A 16502-nucleotide genomic window follows, 5' to 3' on the forward strand; every position below is an offset into this window, starting at 1 on the left:
TACTTCTGTCTCAGACATAGTTTAGTTGCCTCCTTGATTTTTTGTTGTTGTTTTTGCTTTTTTTTTCTCCTTGAGGAAAGATGTCGTTCGGTCCATTTACTTCAAACTCAAATCTGCCTATGATAAGGGTGATTACTTTTTTTTTTTTTATTTCCTATTGGTAAATTCTTTTTTTTTTTTTTTTTAAGTTTATTTTGAGAGAGAGAGAGAGAGCACGCATGAGCAAGGGAAGGGCAGAGAGAGAGAGGGAGAGAGAATCCCAAGCAGGCTCCGCACCATTATCAAGGAGCCCATCCTACGGCTCTAGCTCATGAACCGTGAGATCATGACCTGAGCCAAAATCAAGAATTGGATGCTTAACTGATTGAGCCACCCAGGTGCCCCAGCAAATTTTTTCTTTAATGAAGCCTGATGAAGGCCAAACCCATTTTAGTTAGTCTCATATGCTGTTGAAAGTTAAAGATTGTGGGGGCGCCTGGGTGGCTCATTCGGTTGGGCGTCCGACTTCAGCTCAGGTCATGATCTCGCGGTCCATGAGTTCGAGCCCCGCGTCAGGTTCTGGGCTGATGGCACGGAGCCTGGAGCCTGCTTCCGATTCTGTGTCTCCCTCCCTCTCTGCCCCTCCCCCGTTCATGCTCTGTCTCTCTCTGTCTCAAAAATAAATAAACGTTAAAAAAAAAAAATTTAAAAAAAAGAAAGTTAAAGATTGTGACCTAAGAAATTTGAGGGTCATTGCCTTTATATTTTGTTCAACTAATACTTTTTAGTAACAGTATGATCAATATTATCTTTATTATCATCAGCAAGAACTATATATTAGGTGGTATTTGTAGGTTTGAAAAAATCTGCACAATGGTTTGCTTCACAAAAAGTATTGGTTTTGTTACTAAATTTGGTTGATAGCATTATGAACATTTTTTCACATTTTATAAATTAAAAAAAATTTTTTTATAATTTTTTTCACATTTGATAAAGATTTTATCAAAATCTTTAAAATCAGGATGTCTTCAATTGAAGTCTTAAGAGTTAACTGTTGATCAGGTGACAGTGGTCTTTATTCTTTCTTGGCTATATACAAATTTGATTATAGCAGTTAATAACATCACTTTATTGATTGTATTTTTTTTAATGTTTATTTTTGAGAGAGAGGGAGAGAGGCCAGGAGTGGGGAGGGGCAGAGAGAGAGAGAGAGGTAGAGAAAGAATCCCAAGCAGGCTCTCTGCTGTCAGGGCAGAGCCCGATGTGGGGCTTGAACCCACGAACCGTGAGATCATGATCTGAGCCAAAGTTGGACGCTTAACCAATTGAGCCACCCAGACACCCCAGTATTGATTGTATTTTTGATATCACATGAATTGAGGTTTGTTTTTTTTTTTTAAGCTTATTTATTTTATTTATTTATTTATTTTTTATTTATTTATTTTTGGGACAGAGAGAGACAGAGCATGAACGGGGGAGGGGCAGAGAGAGAGGGAGACACAGAATCAGAAACAGGCTGCAGGCTCCGAGCCATCAGCCCAGAGCCTGACGCTGGGCTCGAACTCACGGACCGTGAGATCGTGACCTGGCTGAAGTCAGACGCTTAACCGACTGCGCCACCCAGGCGCCCCTAAGCTTATTTATTTTGAGGGAGAGAGAGCTCAAGGAGTAGGGGCAGAGAGAGAGAGGGAAAGAGAAGATCCCAAGCAGGCTCCATGCCATCAGCACAGAGCCCCACGCAGGGCTCAATCTTAAGAACCGTGAGATCATGACATAAGCCGAAATCAAGAGTCAAATGCTTAACCGACTGATCCACCCAGGTGCCCCAACATAAATTTAGTTAGTTAGTTAGTTAATTAAAATTTTTATTATTTTTTAATGTTTATTTACTTAATTTTGAGAGAGACAGAGTGTAAGTAGGGGAAGGGCAGAGAAAAAGGGAAACACAGAATCCAAAGCAGGCTCCAGGCCCCAAGCTAACAGCACAGAACCTCATGCAGGTTTCAGACACAGGGACCACAAGATCATGACTTGAGCTGAAGTTGGACGCTTAACCAACTGAGCCACCCACATGCCCCTTAACTTTTTTTATGTTTATTTTTGAGAGAGAGAGAGAGAGAGAGAGAGAGAGAGAGAGAGCGCCAGAACATGAGCAGGGGAGGGGCAGAGAGAGAGAGAGGGAGGCCCAGAATCTGAAGCATACTTCAAGATGTCAGCACAGAGCCTGATGCAGGGCTCAAACTCACAGCCGTGAGATCATGACCTAAGCCGAAGTCGGACATTTAACTGACTGAGCCACCCAGGTGCCCCATGAATTTAGTTTAGTTGTAGTTTAAGAACTCTCTAAAACAATTATGTGCTTTTAGTGTTTAAATTTTTCTTCAGGGGAAAAAATTTTTTTTCCAGTATGCTGAAATGCATGTAAACAGAGTGGCATGACAGGTGATGAGAAGCATCTAAGTAGCCAAGAGCTCTTGCAATAAATATAGGGTAAAATTCTCTGTGAAGAAAGCATGTGCTTTAGTTGCAGACTTTTTTCTTTTTCTGTAGTATGTAAATAAAATGGTGGATTACTACTAATAACATCTTACATTTGGGGTACCTGGGTGGCTCACTTGGTTGAGTTTGTAACCCTTGATCTCCAGGTTATGAGTTCAAGCCCCACATTGGGAGTAGAACTTACTTAGAAAGAATATTTCAAAATAACATCTTAGATTGAACAAAGAACAGTTTTGCCATTTTACAGGTAAGGAAACATACTCATGAAGGTTAGATTCCTTGCCATATTGTCTTACAGTTAGGAAATAGAGAAGCATTTCAGCCAACTTTGATTTGACTCTTCAGACGATGTGCTTTGAGCTGCTATGCTTGTCTCCTTGTGTATGTGATACATTGGAGAGGGAATATGTATAATAAAAAAAAATACATCTCTTCTATCTGTAACAGTGGGATAGAAGTGGGATAGCTAAACTTCTATCTTCTCTCTTGTTTCTTCCTGCTTTCCATCTGTTAGCTGTTGACAGGTCTGTGACTGCCAGTCTGAGTGATGCTCGGGATGCCCTAGTGAATGCCGTCATAGACTCTCTTTCAGCTTATCGTTCTTCAGTCCTAAGTAACCAGCAGCCTGGACTCATGGTTCCTTTTTCTTTGCGGCTTTTCCCACTCTTTGTGTTGGCTCTCCTTAAACAGGTAAGAGAGTTAAACCCAGAAACTAACACAATAATGTCATTAGCCCAAGTTTTTATCCTGTGAACCACTAAACATTGTATGTATAACTTTAAGCCAGTTAAGTTTTCTAAGCACAGGGATCCTGGCTTTTATTGGAACCTTGAAAAAATTTGTAACCCAAAAAAGTTTAAAAATACTGATTTAAAGCGTGTGCCTTATTTGTAAGAGATGTTCACAAGGTATTCACTTAAGTTATCAAAGATGTAAGTGATGTAAGTAATGATCAGTTTTCCAAAACAATCTTTTATTGCTAGAGCAAGAAGTCACACATGAAACTCTTCTTTTGGCTTTTTCCTGCTCCCTACAGTATCTCAGCCACATACTACTAAATCTTAGCTATGCCTTCTCATGCCTGTGCCATGGGCTGCATTGCACTTTCCTCTTACTGTGTTTGAGCTCAAATGTTATCTCTCTAGCAGTTGCCTTTCCTTCTATGGTCCTGTAGAGTTTTTCATTTGATATTGTTATTTAATGATCTCCCCTGCCTGCCCTTTACCCATACCACTGGCTCCCCCTGCCCCCCTCTCCAAAAAAGAAAGGAAACTCTGGGCTGGTGGAGGAGACTTATTTTTCCAGGGTACAAAATCCAATGTCCAAGCTTATGTACTTACTGTAACTTTCCCTTGTAAGTTTTATTAAAAAGCTCATGTTAATAAATCACTCAGGGTTACATCCTAGATTTCAAAACTGATCAAAACTACTCTGGATCTTGTCAATTTGTATACTTTTCTGAACTCCAGGATCTACCTTTCTGGTGTATGTCATCTCTTCTTAGGTGAGAAGGGTAACCCACTTAACCTAATAGGATGGCTTTTGGATCAGCTTCTAGTTTCTTTAACTCAAATTGTGCATTTCTACTTCTGAATATAATCTAAATACATAGAAATTACATAAATACTTAAATTTTAACATTTAAAAATCTGAGCTTTTCCCTCTTCAGGTCTTTCCTTAATGCTGTCCTTTCGCTGAGGCCTGCCTTCCCTTACCTCCCCATTTAGTGTGCAACACTGTTACCATTCTAACCTACATTCTTTATCTGTCTTCCCTCCCTTATTTTTCCTCTAAAGCATTTAACACTGACATATCAGTATTTTGCTTATTTATTATTTACTTTTCTCTTAGTAGGATTTTTTAGTTATAAGGACAGGGATATTTATCTTTTTTGAAAAGTTTACCACTTTGTTTCAGCACTTAGAACAACAGTTCTTAGTACATAACAGGCTCTCAGTAGTTATTGAATCAATAAATGAAATTTCCTTCTTCCATTTCCCATAATATTCTTTTTTCTTTCTTAGTGACTATCAACATACTAATTTAAAAAATCTTGAGGCGCCTGGCTGGCTTAGTTGGCGGAGTATGCAACTCTTGGTCTCATGGATTTGAGCCCCACAGTGGGCACAGAGCTTACTTTAAAAAATCTTAAGAGCCTTGGAGTGCCTAGGCTGGCTCAATCAGTAGAGCATGTGACTCTTGATCTTGGGGTTGTGAGTTGAAGACACACTTTGGGTGTAGAGATTACTTAAACAACAACAACAACAAAAAGCCTTAAGAGCCTTTCTGATCTTCAGCTTCCTTTGTTTATAGTTAGTACACTTGTTTTATGGCATAATCTCATTGCTCCTAGCTCTCTGCCTCTTTCTACTACTTTCCATCAATAGGAATGCTTAAAACCTTTTTTTTTTTTTAAACATTTTATTTTTTTAAGTAATGGCTACACCCAATTTGGGACTTGAAATTAGAATCCTGAGATCAAGAGTTGCATGCTCCTACTGACTGAGTCAGCCAGGTACCCCAGGAATGCTTAAAACTTTACCTCAAAACTTTTAGTATTCTCTATGAAGCTAATAGATCAATTACAATTCACTACAATAAGAACCAGTTACAACTCACCAGTTCTTCCTGCTCACGGATCATGTCCCTGTGCTTTAATAAAATCACCTGTGGGAAAAAACAAAAACAAAAAACAGTTAAAACTCCTTACTTATTAACTTTATTTTGCTAAGTAACTGTCCTCATTTGCATTATTGTATTATTATTTTTCCTAATTGATTTGTAAGCTTTATTGTGTTGTTTATATAACTGAAGGAGAAACAAGGATAGTTAACCACCATTAGTCATCACCCAGCATTTATAAAACACAGGTCTTTGGTCCTTCATTTGTGTTTTCATTTTTTCATCTGCAATATAACCTTACCCTTCTCATGGTATTATTTAGATTTTTATGTCACCATCATTCTATGGTAGAGTGTTTAGATCCATTTCACTGATTAGGAAACAAAGAGATCCAGTGACTTTGCCATGGTCAGGTAATTAATTTCTTCCAGGTGGGGCTATAACCACAATTTAATAGATTTGTGCGACTTCTTAAAAGATACTTTTAAAAGAATAATTAACAGTAAATTTGCTAATTCTGTCTGAGGATGCTCTTTTAACATCTGAGTTGGAAAGCTTTGTTTATATTTGTTATTAAATACCCATTTTTTGGATGGGGGGTGGTTTTTTGTTATAGAAATCGTTTCAGACTGGGACAAACGCACGTCTAGATGAACGCATTTTTGCCATGTGTCAAGTGAAAAATCAGCCATTGGTCTACCTTATGCTCACAACTCATCCCAGTTTGTATAGAGTTGACAATCTTTCAGATGAGGTAAGATTGATTACTTTTTTAGTGGCTTTTTCTTGGAGGTTTATAAGCCTAATTATATTGAGTCCATTGTAGAAATGAGGAAAGTTTTTAAGCCTAATTATATTGAGTCCATTGTAGAAATGAGGAAAGTTTTTATTCCTTCGCTAAGTCTTTGTAAGGAAATTTTGGTTTGGGGAAGCTCATGAGATAGTATCTCTTTTCTTACTAAATTATTATTTAAGATATTGAAGTAATAAATTTCCTTAAGTTTGTTTAAGACAAATCTGTAAAGGGGCATCAGGGTGGCTCAAGTCGGTTAAGTGTCAGACTTCAGCTCAGGTCAGGATCTTGCAGTTCCTTACTTCGAGTCCCATGTCGGGCTCTGTGCTGACAGCTTGAAGCCTGGAGCGTGCTTCAGATTCTGTGTCTGTGTCTCCCTCTCTCTCTGTTCGCTGTCTCCCCCTCCCCCCTCTCCAACCTCCCGCTCTATCTCTCAAAAATAAATAAACATTAAAAATTAAAAAAAAAAAAAAAGACAAATCTCTAAAGCGAATCTCCTAAATGTAGAGCCTGTCTGATTTACTTATTTAAACAAATTGATCTGAAGGGAGTGTCCTGAGGGCGAAATTATATCTGAAAACCTCAGGTCAGTGTTCAGTGCAGCAATATTATTGATTTAAAAAATATTTAAGTTGTAACATTATTTGTCCTTTTTTTTCCCCTTTCTTTCTTTTGAAGTTCCCACTGAGATATTATTATTTACCTGAGTTAAAGTCAGATGCATGAAAATATCAAATCATAATCTTTCTTTCTAAAATTGTGATCAAGTTAGGATATATATATGTACACACACACATATATATATGTATATATATGTATATGTATATATATATGTATATATATATGTGTGTGGGTGTGTGTATAGGAAGCAATATTTTGGCTAAAAACCTTTCAAAGCTTAAAGAATTTACGATCTTGCATATATAAAGGACAAATTGCATATGAAATTTGAGGAGTCTTTGCATTGCCTCATTCTTTCATATGGGCCTTTACTTAGAAGACTAGAAAACAGAGCCACTGATAGCTTCTTTTCTTTCCCACCAGAAAAAAGTCAAGATTATTTTTTTCTTTCATATTTGAAAACCTCTAGAAATTTCTAAATAGCTATATTGAGGCAGTGCATGGTCTTTCTCCTGCTTTTCACATGCCCTAAGGCAAGAAGTCTTAAGGTAATGTGGTTAATAGTCCCTGTTAGAATTAAAGCCTCATGGCTAGAGGGGAAATACCTCTTGGTAGGTCAGTATTTTATTTACTTCCTGCTTCTAAGGTTTAATCAAGTACCTAGATTAAATGGTTAAAAATTTTTGGGTCAAAAATTAAGTTATGAATATTTAAAGGTGTGTTTGTGTTTTCAGATAACAGTATGTCTTTTGGAAATGAGAAACTTCCATTTCTGGCCTTAATAAATAAAAGATATGTCAAACTGAAAAGAACTATTAAGATATCATTTGCATTGGGCTTTTAATCCTCCCTCATTATGTACACATGACTTAAGCCACACAATCAGCCATTATTATTAACTAATTATACATAGATATTAGTTGCATTTATTGTATTTTATAATAGTTAAAATCAGAAGTTAATTTGGTTTTATTGGAATTCACAATGGGGTTTTTTTAGATAAGTGATAAATATTTCTTCATCTTCTTTATATTTAAATACGAATAACTGATTTACCTAAGTAAGTTTCAAAGTCTTGGAATTAACATTGGAATTAAAATTTTAATTGTGACTCCATATTACCATGTCAACAAAAATTCTTGGAATTCAAAGGTTTGGTTAGAGGCCAGGGAAAGCTTTAGTGTTAAACACTTTACAAACCAGGAGATGCAGCCTTCCAAACAGAAGTACATTCTGAAGGAGGAAGGATTTCAGCTCAGGGTTACGTAGGCAGAAACTGCAAGTTCTGGGTTCTTATTAGGAGTTGGTCAGACTGAGGTCCCAAACTGCGACTTCAGGAGCAGGTTGACAAGCAGGATACAATTTAGTGTTTCTGGTAGCAGCTTCAGGATATGGCAGCTGCTGGAGGGTGTGATAAGATTTGTGGCAGGGTCAGCAAATTTTCCTGAATTTTATGTGGGCTTGTCAACTCAGGCTGTGTTGACTGGTTTTGTTCCTCAATGATCATTTGGCCTGATAAAAATTTTAGCTTTTCTGGGATGCTTGGGTGGCTCATTCGGTTAAGTGTCTGATTCTTGGTTTTGTGTGCTCGCTCTCCCTCAAAATAAATAAACTTTAATAAAACAAAATAAAATTTTATCTATTCTCCTTTGACATGAAGGAACCCATCTTGTCTGTTAGCTGTTGTCTAATTATTGAGGTATTTTGTTCTCAATTAGTATCTAGTAAAAGCTTTAACTTTTGGGGGCACCTGGGGTGCTCATTTGGTTAAGCATCCGACTTCGGCTCAGGTCATGATCTCATGGCTCTAGAGTTCAAGCCCCGTATGGGGCTCTGTGCTGCCAGCTCAGAGCCTGGAGCCTGTTTGGGATTCTGTGTCTCTTTCTCTGCCCCTCTTCTGCTCGTTCTCTCTCTCTCTCTCTCTCTCTCTCTTTCAAAAATAAATAAATGTTAAAAAAATAGTCTTTTAAATAATAAAAAATAAAAGCTTTAACTTTCTGTCTAATTTCTCAGGGAGCACTCAACATCAATGATCGCACCATACCTCAGCCGCCTATTCTTCAGCTTTCCGTGGAGAAGCTCAGCAGGGATGGAGCTTTCCTCATGGATGCAGGCTCTGTGAGTTAGTCTGACTGATCTGGATCATTCCCTCCATGTACTAGTACACATTCATTCCCTATAATATCTTCTTTTTTGGGGCAGATTATATGCTATTTAATCTCTATTTTTGTGTGAGCCACATTCTCCCTTCATAGCCTCTTTTCATGCCAAGCATAAAATGTCTCATCATGCTTAAAACTGATTATTATTAGTTCATTTGAAGTCAGTACAATTTCACTAAACATATTTATTATTTTGATCTTTTAAATCATACTCAGTGCTAGGAGTGCCTGGGTGGCTCAGTCGGTTGAGCCTCCAACGCTTGGTTTTAGCTCAGGTCATGATCTCACAGTTCCCTGAGTTCCAGCCCCACATCTGGCTCTGTGCTGACTACCGAGTCTGCTTAGGATTCTCTGTCTCCCTCTCTCTCTGTCCCTCCCCTGCTCATGCTCTCTTGCTCTCAAAATATATAAATAAACTTAAAAAAAAAACAAAAACACACAAAAATATACTCAGTGGTAAAGGTGAGTCAGCAGCAGACTGTTAAATGCACATCTCAAAATAATTTTCTTCCTGTCCCCAGGTATTGATGCTTTGGGTTGGAAAAAATTGTGGACACAATTTTCTCAGCCGAGTTCTAGGAGTTCAAAACTATGCATTAATTCCACAAACTATGGTAAGAATTTATTAGAGTGATTATAGTAGACTTAAAGGGCATTTCAAATGTGGCAAAATCATGAACATCCCATTTTAAATCAAAGTTTTTCCAGAAAATAAAATGCTGCCACAGATTATGTTTCCCTTCTAACTGGGAACATAAAATAGTCATTTTATGTTTTAAAGGCATTCTTTGGGTTATTTTGCATCAATGACTTAGTTGTTCTTATGTGTCTATGACAATAGACTATTTTAGGAAGAAAGTAATGAATTTAGTTAATGCCCCCCCCCAAAAAAAGAAATAGTTTTCTAGAATTAGTGTTAATGTTGTAGTTTTTGTGTTTTTGGCAAGTGATTTCATTGATGACAAGGTCCTTTTAACTGCTGCTTTAGAGTAAGAACTGATCTAATTGCCACACAAGCAAATAACTTGTGATCAGTGTCAGTTGGATTAATATTTACTATTGAAGAAAATAACAATAAACTCTGTCAATAGCTCTGTCACCTTGGCAAGTCACTAACAGCCTTATCCGTAAAGTAAGAATATTGTTGCCTATGGAGGAGTAACTGAAATGATCCATGAGAAAGCATTTGTTAAACTATAAAGCATTTGGATAAGTTTCAGTTTTAAAGTTAGAATTAATTATAACATGGTATTATTTAGTGTCATATTTTTCAGACCCTACTATCTGTTTGTCCCAACTTTGGAATATGTATTTTATGTCAGTGCTTTTTCATATTTATGGGTTTAACTCCATTCACAGAAGTCATCGGGAGATTCATGTATTTAAAAGACCTATCTGGGGCGCCTAGGTGGCTCAGTCAGTTAAGTGTCTGACGTTGGCTCAGGTCAAGATCTTGAGGTTTGAGAATTTGAGCGCCACATTGGGTTCTGTGCTGATAGCACGGAGCCTGCTTCAAATCCTCTGCCCCCCTTTCTCTCTGCCCCTCCCCTGTTGCGCTCTCTCCCAAAAATAAATAAACATTAAAAAAAATAAAAGATAATATCTCTCAGAATTAATGCTGGGATAAGCTCTAGCTTTCAGGCTTTAAAACTACTGCTCTGGTTGACTAGGCATTTTAGGTAATGAGATAAGAAATTGGGGCACCTGGGTGGCACAATTAAAAAAAAAAGAAAAAACATTGACAAAAAAAGAAATTTTCATGTTTGTAATAACTCCTGAATGAATCAATTAATTCTAGATGCCATAATAAAATGAAGAGAGGAGGTAGGATGTTCTTCTGGATCAGGACTCAATAAAGTGTGCCGAAGAGGGCCTGCCACCTGTTTTTGTTTTACTGGAACATAGCTATGTCCATTGACTTATGTATGGTCTGTGGCTACTTAGTGGAACATTGGTAGGGTTGTGTATTGCAAAAGAGACCAAATGACCTGCAAGCCAAAAGTATTTATTGTCTGACCCTTTAAGAAGTTTGTGTACCCCTAGGGGAGCCTGGGTGCTCAGTCAAACATCCAATTCAGCTCAGGTCATGATCTCACGGTTTGTGAGTTAAAGCCCCACATCAGACTCTGTGCTGACAGCTCAGAACCTGGAGCCTGCTTCGGATTCTGTGTGTACCTCTCTCTCTGCCCCTCCCCAGTTTAGACTCTGTCTCTCTCTCTCAAAAAATAAACAAACATTAAAAAAAGTTTGCGGAACCAGAAAAGACCCCAAATAGCGAAAACAAGCTTCGAAAAGAAAACCAAAGCAGGAAGCATCACAATCCCGGACTTCGAGCTGTATTAGAAAGCTGTAATCATCAAGACAGTATGGTACTGGCACAAAAACAGACCCTCAGATCAATGGAACAGAATAGAGAACCCAGAAATGGACCCACAAACGTATGGCTCATCTTTGACAAAGCAGGAAAGAATATCCAATGGAATAAAGACAGTCTCTTCAGCAAATGGTGCTGGGAAAACTGGACAGCGACATGCAGAAAAATGAACCTGGACCACTTTCTTACACCATACACGAAAATAAACTCAAAATGGATGAAAGACCTAAATGTAAGGCAGGAAGCCATCAAAATCCTCGAGGAGAAAGCAGGCAAAAACCTCTTTGACCTCGGCCTCAGCAACTTCTTACTCAACACATCTCTGGAGGCAAGGGAAACAAAAGCAAACATGAACTATTGGGACCTCATCAAAATAAAAAGCTCCTACACCACAAAGGAAACAATCAGCAAAACGAAAAGGCAACCGACGGAATGGGAAAAGATACTTGCAAACAACATTATTAGATAAAGGGTTAGTATCCAAACTCCGTAAAGAACTTCTCAAACTCAACACCCAAAAAACAAATAATCGAGTGAAGAAACGGGCAAAAGACATGAATAGACACTTCTCCAAAGAAGACATCCAGATGGCCAACCAACACGTGAAAAAATGCTCAACATCACTCATCATTAGGGAAATACAAATCAAAACCACAATGAGATACCACCTCACACCTGTCAGAATGGCTAACATCAACAACTCAGGCAACAACAGATGTTGGCGAGGATGAGGAGAAAGAGGATCTCTTTGCATTGTTGGTGGCAATGCAAGCTGATGCAGCCACTCTGGAAAACAGTATGGAGTTTCCTCAAAAAATTAAAATTAGAACTACCCTACAACCTAGCAATTGCACTACTAGGTATGTATCCAAGAGATACAGGTATGCTGTTTCGAAGGGGCACATGCACCCCAATGTTTATAGCAGCACTATCGACAGTAGCCAAAGTATGGAAAGAGCCCAAATGTCCATGGATGGATGAATGGATAAAGAAGATGTGGTATATCTATACAATGGAGTATTACTCGGCAACAAAAAGAATGACATCTTGCCATTTGCAACTACGTGGATGGAACTAGAGGGTATTATGCTAAGCGAAATTAGCCATTTGGAGAAAGACAAGTATCATATGACTTCACTCATATGAGGACTTTTAAGAGACAAAACAGATGAACATAAGGGAAGGGAAGCAAAAATAATATAAAAACAGGGAGGGGGACAAAACATAAAAGATTCTTAAATATGGAGAACAAACAGAGGGCTACTGGAGGGGTTGTAGGAGGGGAGATGGGCTAAATGGATAAGGGGCATTAAGGAATCTACTCCTGAAATCATTGTTGCACTATATGCTAACTCGCTTGGATGTAAATTTAAAAAAAATAAATGAAAATACAAAAAAGAAAAAAAAAAGTTTGCCTAGCTCCTACTAGAAAATTGTGGTATACACACTCCCAGACCCCTTCCCTGAGACTTCCTAAATCAATATGTGCAGTTCAGCACAGGTGATTCATTTACATGATAAACTTTGAGATGCATTAGATATATGACTCAAGTAAACTGTATATTGCTGATTTTTGTTTAATAGACAGACCTTCCGGAGCTTGATACACCAGAATCTGCCAGAATAATAGCATTCATCTCTTGGCTTAGAGAGCAGAGACCATTTTTCCCCATACTTTATGTGATAAGGTAAGTTGAATTTTTCATTTACTAATAGTGAAACAATGTGTTTAGCTTTGCAAGGACCTGTCTTGAATCATAGTTAAATGTGACCTATTGCTTACGCAAACCCTTTAGAAAAGAAAAAGAATTTTCAATAAATATTACTAAATTATGCTTTATATCCAGTTACTAGTAAAAAGTATGTTAAGAGGCACCTGGGTGTTTCAGTTGGTTAAGTTGGTTAAGTGTCTGACTTCAGCTCAGGTCACGATCTCAGGACCTGAATCCTGAGCTCAGGCTCGTGAGTTCGAGCCCCACATTGGGCTCTCTGCCCCTCCCCCACTCGTGCTCTCACTCTTTAAAATAAATATATTTTTTAAAAAGGTGTGTTAAAAGCCTCACGACAAATCCACTGTTTATTTTATTTACTATTACATTTTATCTAATGTATATATTTTTGTCTTTTATTCCTAAGGGATGAGAGTCCAATGAAAGCAAACTTCCTTCAAAACATGGTAGAAGACAGAACAGAATCTGCATTATCATATTATGAATTCCTCTTGCATATACAACAACAAGTAAATAAATGAACAAATGAAGATATTTGACTTATTTTTAAGGAAATTCATGATAATGCCGAACACCTGAGAATGTGTAATACCTTCCTTTTCTATTAGGTTTGTGGACTAATGTGATGATTATATGTTCTCACTGTGATTTCAACCAACTATAGCAAATAAAGGACCACAGCAGAGAATCAAACATGCAACTCTGAAATACTGTATTTTTCAAATCAAAATATATCTACGTATATTTGATTGGATACTTTTTTCCTTTGCTGCCAATAATGTTTGAGTTGTTGTGGATTGAAATAAGATGAGACAATATTGCAGAGGTAAAGTAAATTTTGTAAAATAAAGACTTCTGTGTTTCAAATACATTTTTCTCATTTTTTCCTGAAATTTTGGCTGCTACATTTAAAACTTCACAAGACTAAGTGTTGCAGGGACATTATAAATCCATTGATAATGATCTTTTTAACATCAAAAAAATTTTTCAGAAGTAAATACTACATAGAACTAGAACCCATCCCCACACCTGTTTTTTTTTTTTTAAAGGAAGAAAAAGGATCATCATGTTAACTGAAACTAGAGTGAACTAACTCCAGTCTAGTTTGAGAAAAAAAATATGAAATAATACAGTCAGGCTTTAAAATCTGTCAGTATTCTCTATGCTTGAAGAACAAAGTCACTTTGAAGTGAAATCTATAATTAAGTGGTTTTCCGATTTGACTGCAGAAGACTTGGGTGGACACACTATCCTATTCTGCAGTGAAAAGAATCAGCTGTCTTCATAAATACACTGAAACTGACAATGATAATAGGGAGATGAGAAACTTTGGTTGTCTTGATCCTTTAAGTAGGCTTTGTTTGGTACATTTCTGCTCTGATGTATAATAGAAGTGTTATATTGGTGAAATGATGAATTAAAAGAAATTAAAGGTTTTTAAAAATTCTGTCTCAAATGCTTAAGTAACATTTTTCTAAGGAGTTTAATTAAATTGGAAGCCGCTCGCAAGATATTTATTCTTGGATATTAAAACTTATTAAAAGCATGAATGCTGCTGTTTGATTTGGTGGATATTAAGATTACACAAATTCACTACATTGAAGTTATGGTAGAAACTTGATTTCTCAACATGCTCAAGAGACTGCTTTTTTGATTGAGCCAGAGAAATATTATAGTCAAAACCATTAAGTGAATTTTGTTTACAAATAGGTAAATTATACATTTGTATATTTAAAGTGCTGTGATAGGATGTCTTTAAAAGATTTGGCCCATTTTTCACTGATTCACCTTGTCTTGTATGAACCTCTTAAAGTAAAAGTTCTTCATGTGTAATACTTGATGAAAAGATTTTTGTTTCTTTGTTTTAATGGGTTAGAAAAATGTGTTTACAATCTTGGTCTCATGATCACCAATGAAATAGTAACTTTCAGGTTTACATCAGTATGAGCTGACTTTAACTCAGTTAAAGGGATAGGGAAGAAGCAGGTCCCCATTAGAGTATATACTACGGCTTGCCTGCTGGATCAGAGTAATTGGGTTTTATAAAAATATCCTCTCCCTTAAGCAGTATTAAGGTTTATCTTCAATATGCAAGTGGTACATTGAACTGGAAATTTTCTTAAAAACTGCTTCATGTATTAGGAAGCAAGTTTCATGTTGTAGCAAATTATGATAAATTTATATTTTCCCCTCTTTTCAAGAAACAGAGTCATCCTTGTGCACTGATGTTTCTTAAAATAACTAAAATTCTCTTCTTAATGTGAATTGTAAATGTTGATATTTGTAGGTCCTTTCTTAAGAGTAGTGAAGAATCGTCCAGAGGGAAAAGTTAGTGCTTCTAGGGACAGTAATCTTCCTTGTGCCTCACTTCATCCCTAAGTGGGTATGACTTGTTATTGCCACATGCTTTGTTAGTATATTTCACAAATTTACTTTTTAAATTTTACTTTCAAAATTATTTTAGATAGTGTGTAATATGTACAATCCAGAATGATTTTATAATAGGCAGGTCATAAAAACATAACTTTAGTTAAGATTCACAATATTTGTTCTCTGGATAATGAGGGAATGAATGAGCCTTTTGGAGATATTGATATTAAGCAATTATTTTTTGCTGTACTGAATGTGTTTGATTTTTTTTTTTTTTTTTGGCAGTAGAGCAGTACCTGCTATCTCATCTTGTATTACTTTTTGATGTAAAGCAACTAATATTTACACTATGCCATATTTTTTTTATTGTAGTTGTAAATTATGAAAGATCCTTGAATTTTCTACAGATCTACAACTACTAAAGTAACAGACAAGGGCAATCTTGGTATTTAAATCTGAGCATGGCAATTCTACCACAAAAAGTACTCTATTTTTCTAATTTCTAGGATTTTTAAAATAACATTTCTGTACGTGACATACTAATATTCGCTCAAGCTGTACCATTTTAGTTTGCATATATTTCATTGTTTTAATTTAATGTAATGTATTGAGTCTAACAGACTGTTTTACAATAATTAGAATTAAAGATTTATTTCTTCTAATTAAAGATGCATAACAGCTATTATCTAAGGGACCATCAAATGTGATTTCAAGATTTTGTTAACTATTTCAAATAAAATCCTTCTATAGAAATTTTAATTTTGTAAAGTAGTGTATAATATTGTAACATTAAATTCTTGTTCTCAAATTCACATATGTATTGATCTTCAATGTGCTGTGTTAAATCTTGCATCTCTTAAACATTAGAGACAAGATTTGTCTTCCTTTTTACAGTTTGTAATTTTCACTGTTTTATTCCTGTAAAAAAAAAAAGTCATTTGTAACCCATGCAAATAATCGTTTGAAATGTGCTAACTTATCAATTTGGCTATTCAATAAAGTTATTGAAAAAGCTTATATATAGTGACTCATCATTTAAAGGGATATGGATAACTTGCCAGTTACTGAATTGTGTTATGTTGTACACCCAAGTCATTGGAAGGCTATGGCTGAAAGTGGTTTGAATCTAATCTGGTGTTACAGTGGTCATAAACCAGGGGCACCTGGGTGTCTCAGTTGGTTAAGTGACCAATCTCAGCTCAGGTCGTGAGAGCCTGGAGCCTGTTTCAAATTCTGTGTCCCACTCTATTTCTGCCCCTACCCTGCTTGCTCTGTCTCTGTCTCTCTCAAAAATAAATAAAAACTAAAAAAGAAATTATAGAGTGGTCATAAACTTAATTCTTGATGCTCAC

General features: G+C 36.5%; 1 protein-coding gene across 4 annotated transcripts in view; it reads left to right on the forward strand.

The window, feature by feature from the left end:
• The window catches only part of SEC24A (SEC24 homolog A, COPII coat complex component), a 70479-nt gene extending 54312 nt beyond the window's left edge, over nt 1–16167 (forward strand). For 3 of the 4 annotated variants that reach the window (XM_027076661.2, XM_053221134.1, XM_053221136.1), the window contains 6 exons: nt 2993–3168; nt 5717–5854; nt 8528–8632; nt 9198–9290; nt 12635–12738; nt 13187–16167. In XM_027076661.2, the coding sequence (XP_026932462.1) occupies nt 2993–3168; nt 5717–5854; nt 8528–8632; nt 9198–9290; nt 12635–12738; nt 13187–13301 (731 nt within the window). In that variant the 3' untranslated portion in view covers nt 13302–16167. Of the gene's footprint in view, nt 1–2992; nt 3169–5716; nt 5903–5947; nt 6423–8527; nt 8633–9197; nt 9291–12634; nt 12739–13186 lie in introns of those variants that run through there. The other variant, XM_053221138.1, reaches the window with a different exon arrangement.
• Nucleotides 16168–16502: the final 335 nt, after the last annotated feature.

The sequence above is a fragment of the Acinonyx jubatus genome, chromosome A1 (assembly GCF_027475565.1).
Source record: "Acinonyx jubatus isolate Ajub_Pintada_27869175 chromosome A1, VMU_Ajub_asm_v1.0, whole genome shotgun sequence".
Classification (NCBI taxonomy): Eukaryota; Metazoa; Chordata; class Mammalia; order Carnivora; family Felidae; genus Acinonyx; species Acinonyx jubatus.